At 39.3% G+C, this 7,052-nt stretch overlaps 1 protein-coding gene across 1 annotated transcript in view; it reads right to left on the bottom strand.

The window, feature by feature from the left end:
- Positions 1 to 2,812: 2,812 nt before the first annotated feature.
- The window catches only part of LOC104941531 (cyclic nucleotide-gated channel rod photoreceptor subunit alpha), a 5,998-nt gene continuing 1,758 nt past the window's right edge, over positions 2,813 to 7,052 (bottom strand). The window contains 3 exon segments of the mRNA XM_074112249.1: positions 2,813 to 3,745; positions 3,831 to 4,441; positions 4,906 to 5,012. Coding sequence (XP_073968350.1) covers positions 2,813 to 3,745; positions 3,831 to 4,441; positions 4,906 to 5,012 — 1,651 coding nt within the window.

The raw sequence follows: 7,052 nt of genomic DNA, 5'->3' as shown, positions 1-7,052 counted from the left end.
TATAAATAATAAAACACACTATCCCGCCACACATAGCATTTGTTTATATTGAAGGCCTACATATTTGGTCTTGGGTTTAATATTTTAATTTTGCACCAAAATCAGCAGCAGCCAGTTTCCTTTGCAGCTGCTGCTGGAGACCAGGAGAAAGATCAGAGAGTTTAGAGGTGACATGTGCATACTACAAAAGTAAACACTTTCTACAATTCAGAACTTGCATCTTTCACTTTAAAAGACTCGTATTGTAAAGCGTCCTTGGGTTTCTTGAAAGGCGCTATATAAATCCAAATTATTATTAAATGTATGTTTTACAATTGCATTTATATCAATAGGCTCTGCAGCTGGCGGCAGCAGTTGGTGCTAGGACTGATGTCATGGAGGAAGTGCCAAATCAGAACAATGAGCCAAAGGAATCAGAGTAGGCAGGCACTGGAGAAGAGAAACGAGGGAAATCTGTGGCAGAGCAAAATGACTGAACCACATCAGCCTAATCCCAAATCCACTAAATTGTGCAGAAATTGGCCCACAGTATCTTTGGGAGGGGTTATTATTTTTTTTATTTATTTACTGGGACCGATGTACATTAATCAACATTGACGTGATTAGCCATAAATGTACATTTGCAGGGGTTACCTCCACAGCTAGTTTGCATTCCCTGTCCCAAAAGTGAAAAAGACCAACATTGTTCCCAACAAATTTGGTTGTTTACAAGTATTTTGCAACAGCAAAAACATTTTTGAAATAATGTTAGCGGAGTTACCTTTTTCCTGTAGCATAATGAGAAAATGTATCGGTAAAGTCATTACTGACATGACGACTTTACCGATAGATTTGGCTGCCTTTCCACACTCTGGATTCAGGATGTGAAAGTCTTACTTGAAGTTCTTCGAGCAGGTTACTGCCCAGTGTCCTCTATTGCTCTCTACTCTATCAGACATTCACTCTTTATGTCACAAAGACTGGTGGCTGCTTTATTAGTATGTTTAAATATTCAACTCTTCTATAACCATTACTGAAACTAATTTGTTTTCTAAAAAGTAGGACTTGAAGCTCTGAGGTATGCAAGTCTGCTTTTTACTCTTTTTTTTTTTGTTAAAGACATTTTGTGAATCAGGATGCCCTATATGGCTCATTTGGCAAGGACTTTGCTAATAATAGACGGATGTCCTTTATCAGGCTAAAACAAGCAATTCACATCATGTCTGTCCAGTTAACGGAGTTTGAGGAGGCTAAACTTCACAAGAATGAATAGATCAATTAAGATTAGAATAGAATACCAAGGCCTGTGTTTCCTTAATTGCTAAATTGCTACAATCTGCAGTAGAGTGCAGCAGAAAATCTGCTTTCATCGTGTCTTTGATTAACGGAAACACATTGTTCTACTCCCACATTGCATCGAAAATGACACAGGCAGGCAAGGCGGTGCCCGCAGCTCCTCAAAGATTAGCAACATCTCTGTCTTCGCTATGCCCTAAATTGAAAATGGGTTTCTTTATTTGTTCAGCTTCATCAATGATTTGATTAATGCCTTAGAGCTTGTGAATGTGCTTGTGCCAACTAGTCATCAGTGCTCAGAGAAGATGGTCAATATTCACATTCTCAGCCTTTTTCAGTGACATTTAGTTTTGATCCTTCAGACATCTACCTTTGAGTAGAAACAGTTCAGTTCTGTTCACAGGTGAAGTGTGGGAGGGATGTCTTTTCATATAAATCTCTGACAACTGAGGAAGACGTGAGAGCCTTTGATGTGAAAATGCATTTTTTCATCTAACATGTTTAGTGATGTACAGCAATGTGCCATGCGTTTACACTTTTGAAATGTAATCTCCAACATTTGAAGTCCTTCAATCTCTTCACTGAATGAAAGTGAAAGCTTCTGCTTGAAAGTAGAAACATTTTCCAATTAAAACTTTCAGATTTCCGAGTACATAATTTCACACTGTAGCTCACAGAGAAAGAGAAAAGACTGTAATTGTTTTTTGAATGAGTGAAAATGTAATGTTAAAGTTTTGGATCACTTCAGAAAAACATCATCACTAAGAAAGCAATTTGAGCAAAGAAGCAGTCTCTTTTCTTTCATATGCAATCATTTTCACTGCAGAGAGACAAGGGGAATTTACCATGAAACAATCCTTTTATAGACATTACACACTGTCAAAATCTGACACTGGTCAAATTTAAACTTCACATGGCTGTTCACCTCTGCCAACAATGTAACTGTTGTCCGTCCTTTGGTTTTTAAATTCACTCCTATCTATTTCCTCTGAATTTAAATATTTAAATATGTTTCATCATGTCTTACCTTTTTACCTATTTGGAAAACACTTTGAACTGCTGTTGTTGTAGCACTGCACAGAGGCACTTTCTAACCTGTTGTGCTTCACACAGAGAGGCAGGGTGTAACATGAGATGACCTGTAAATCCTAGCTATTTACTATCCTCATGTGGACAAGAGTGTAAACTGCAACGCTGGGAATAATATGGCCTTCCAGTATGACTCAGTCATGAAAAATACGCTTAACAGGACAACTTTACCAACATTTTTAATAAATTGAATATCTATACTGTCATGGCAATGTTTGTTCATCAAATTACTTTCTTCAATGTGACAATATACAATGGCAATACCTTTAATAAGACAAGCTCCAGTCTGTATTTCAGCCAGTCAATAGCTTATTGTTTTTCGTTTTTGCAGTTTTTAATTGCCTGTGATTCATTTATGAAGCGAGTCCAGTAAAAAATATGTATTGGTGATAAATATGACATTGTTGCCAATAAGAAAAGAGCTTAGAGTTTTACAGAAATTATGGGTTTATTTTTTCTTCTCTTCTTTTGTCTCTTCAACCTTTTATTTTTCATCTTTTCCCTTCTCCTTTTTTTCTCCTTAACCTTCTTGTTTGTATTTCTTTATCTTCTCACCTTTTTACTATTCTTCCTTTTTCTCCCCTCGCCCTTGTCCCTCTTCCTTTTTCATCAATACTTCCTCCTCATCCTCCTCTTCCACTTCCTCTCCTGTGAGGCGCTCTAGATCTGCAATGCGATCTCTCAAAGCCTTATCAGTATTATTGTTTTTTCCGAGAATCTTCTTCAGCTTGAATTGCATCAGCTCCATTGTGTTGTACAATTTATTGACCTTCTCCTCCAGCTCCTTGGCCTCAGGCATGATGTTAGCTGGGTCCAAATCTATCAGACCATCTTTCATCAGGATCTCTCGCCCTTTGTCCTCTAGCATGCCTTTGGCATCGGGATACTCCAGCAGTGACTCCATCAGGTCATCCTTTGACAGGCAGAAGAGGTCTGAGTATCCAATGCTGCGAATGTTGGCTGTTCGCCTGTTGCCTGCTTTGCTGCCTTTAATATTGAGAATACTTATCTCACCAAAGTAGCTTCCACTTCCCAACACAACAAACTGTTTGACACCATCATCAGCTACAACTGCAAGTTTCCCTTCTTTGATTATGTACATCTCGCGACCAATATCACCCTTTTTGCAGATATAGTCTCCGGGACTGAACACCTGAGGCTGGAGCTTGAGTACCAGCTCGATCAGCAGGCCTGCCTCACAGTCTGCAAAAATACGAACTTTCTTGAGGGTATCCATGTGGACTTGGATGGCAATCTCAGCCTTCAGTTTGTCTGGAAGATACCTTAGCACCTCTCTTTCATCCTGTGCCTTACCGTTGTTCCAAAGATAGTCAAACCACTTGATGACTCGCAACTCAAGTTCATTGTCGACCTTTCGGGCCTGTGAATGAAAGAAACATACAAATATAATACATATATTTAAAATTAAAATGATAAATGATCTCATACTAAAAAGGTCCATCCACCTGCATGTAGTGCTTGATGTTGTCAATCCGTGACTGAAACTGAGCTTGGGCATCATTCATATTGGAGATCATGGTGGCGATATTTCCTACAATGGTGGCAAAGACCAAGACCCCTACTAAAAAGTCAATCACATGGAATAAAAATTCAGAGTCCAGGGCTGGTGGTGGAGTCTCTCCAATGGTTGTCAGAGTCAGTGTGGACCAGTAGAGACTGAATGAATACTTCCTTCCAAACTCCCCAAATGCAGGATTTTCAGGATCATCCAAAGCCGGGTAGACCCAGTCGTCGGCACCAAAACCAATGTATTTTGAGAAAGAGAAGAAGAAGCAAGCGTTCCAGTGGATGATAATGAGGATGTAAATGATCAAGTTTCCGATGCGGAAGATGTTGGGGTAGTTGGTTTTTGTCTCTGCCCTTGTGAAGAACTCCAACATGCGGCTGATTCGCAGCAGCTTGTTAATGCGAATCTCTGGGTAGTCAAGGCCGAAGTACAAATAGAGGAAGTCAGTGGGCAACATGGAGAGGAAGTCAAGACGAAACTGGACGCTGGTGGTATAGCGATCAAGCAGCAGCTTCTTATCTATTACCATAAGTCCTTGCTCAAGGTAACCTGCATTCAAAGAAATGAATAGTTAATAATTGTTTGATTACTCATCAATGATTGCCATTCATATTCACATTATCATCCAACTTTTAGAAACAAATGTGGCAGCGGTAATTATTATAAAGGCATTTCATAAAGGGATGTCAATCCTTATAGTCTTGTGCTTTTGTATTTGTTTATAATTTAGATCACATAATAAGTCAAGTTAAAGACTGTCTTTTATCTTGCGAAATAAATATTCTAAAAATGTTTCCTTGTATAGCCTTAGTGGTAGCACAACCCTGAAAAAACAACCCATTGATTTGTTTAACTTACACTCAGGCTTACACAAGCCTACTACTGTGTTCAGATGATTCTTTGAAAAAGTATTGTTGAGTTAAACAAAAACTGTGGATTTTTCTGTCCATCACTTAAGTAAAATAGAGAGTGAACTTCATGTGCATGTGGCAATTTGAGTGTGAGCTTTTCACCTGTTCTTGTCCTGAGGAACATGTCAGCCAGGTATATCAGATCTGAGCTGTAGTCCAGAATAACCCAGTACATGATGTAGTCATGCTGCAGCTCCTCAAAGGAAGCCCTGTTTGCAGGAGAAGAAGAAGTTTTTTGTAAGTGAACAATGTTGAGCAGCTTCACCAATAGGTTTTGTTATGCTACTGCGAAATGACTTGGTCACTTACAAAGCAAATATTTCTCTAATTAAATGTGCAAAAAAAAAAAAATTGCATAATTTCAACAGCCAGTTTTGTTTGAATGTCATCATCACACAATTCCCGACAAATCGCCCACGTTTCTCAAGTTCTAAAGCATAAGGTGGGGAAATGGATTACGTTTTGATTTTTGAATGTTGTTAAATACTATCGAATGAGACACTCAAGCCATTGCAGCTCCATAGACACATATACACACAAAGCTCCAGGGATGTGTTGGATATATTTATATTCGTCATTGGAGCTGAGTTTGCCATAACACACATTTACAACCAAGTCTATTATTCGGCTTTTTTTTATCATGTTATTTTTTACTCTTACTTACTATTTATGGGAAGGTGGTCCTCTGCCATTTTTTTACAACCAGATGTGGTCCTTTTATAAAAATGATTTAGCATACATTACTGCAGTTAATTCAAATTAAATTAAATAGCTACAAGCTTTTTAAAGAAGATTAATTATCTGCAAAAGGTTATCCCCTGCTGAACTCTCATTGATTTGTGATATCTACATATGGAAAAGGATATGAAAAGCACTTAAAGAGCCTGTGACACGAACCCAACAACTGTTGTGCAATGAAATAGTGGGCTACTAGTAATCTCGAACCGTCAGTTTAAAAAAGAAAAAGCGATACCATTCCGATAAATATCAATAATTTCGAACATCGCGGGAAAATTCCTTCGACTCATTTTGAGGTTTTGGGGGAAGCCGGAAGTGACGTCAATGCGGGAACGCTTCACTGTGCGGCGAGAGAGCCAAACACGGACAAAGTGTGTTGTCATGCGTAGAAATGGTGAATTACTGAGTTTAGGCACGTTAATAACGTTTTAATGAAGTTGACTACAGTATATTCATATTTGTCAGTGCTTTCATGTCAATTCGGTGAACATAAACATAAATGATCGTGGTGAAGATGATGATTAAATTAGGATTAAAAATCGGTAGTGAGAGCTGCTGAATTTCCTCCCGTCGGATGTGATATAAAAACAAATCGATTATTTTTGTAAACTCAAGTGGATGAAACTACATTTATTAGTGCTTTCATGTCAATTCGGCGAACATATGATACATTAAATGATCGTGAGGATGATGATTTAAAAATCTTTTGTTTGAGCCGGTCTGCATTTCCTGATGAGAAAACAAACCTTAGCTTTTTGTAGTTGTAGTACACCAACATGGATTAAACGTGTGTTTTTTTTTACCACAATGTTGGGGAAATTAATGGATAAAATGCACGGATTATTATTATTATTATTCCCACTCCGATCGGGACACTAGGTCCACCGTTTCCCCGCAGCGAGGCTCCCCCCGTTGACAGTTTACGTGGGCTGGGCTGGGTGCAGTGGCGGACTGGCCATCGGGGGCCGGTACCGAAGTGGGCCGGTCGGATAAGTCACTAGCACATCCCCCACTCCCCCCGTTGACAATTTACTAGTTGTACCGAAGTGGTCCGGTCGAGAGTCCCGGGCTGATTTTTAGTCCCAGTCCACCACTGGCTACATGACCGTATGAGCGCCCATATTGACGCACCTAATTCCTAAACTTCTAACAGATACAAAATAAACCGATCCTTCAGCCTCATATGAGCTCTCAGACACGTTCAAAATTAAACTGTCATCGCTGTCTGAGCTTGCTGCTGTGTGCGCCATCGTGCGTTTACATGCAGATGCTGGGATCCTGAACGGTGCAGCTGGAGCGCTGTGCCCGCATTGACGTCACCCATAATTTGGCGGGACTTGAAGAATCCCCGAGAAGATCTAGAAAATTGTCAACATTGAAGGGTAGATTAATGGTTATCAAAGTACAAATATTCAAAATCAGTTCAGTAACGGTTTTCAAGGGGACAATATTTACTCAAATTGATGGGTTTGGATTATGGGGGAAACTCGTGTCACAGGCTCTTTAAGAAC

This window comes from Notothenia coriiceps, unplaced genomic scaffold, assembly GCF_000735185.1.
Source record: "Notothenia coriiceps isolate Sejong01 unplaced genomic scaffold, NC01 NC01_scaffold00003501, whole genome shotgun sequence".
In the NCBI taxonomy this organism is placed as follows: Eukaryota; Metazoa; Chordata; class Actinopteri; order Perciformes; family Nototheniidae; genus Notothenia; species Notothenia coriiceps.
This window is presented reverse-complemented; position numbering and strand designations above follow the sequence as displayed.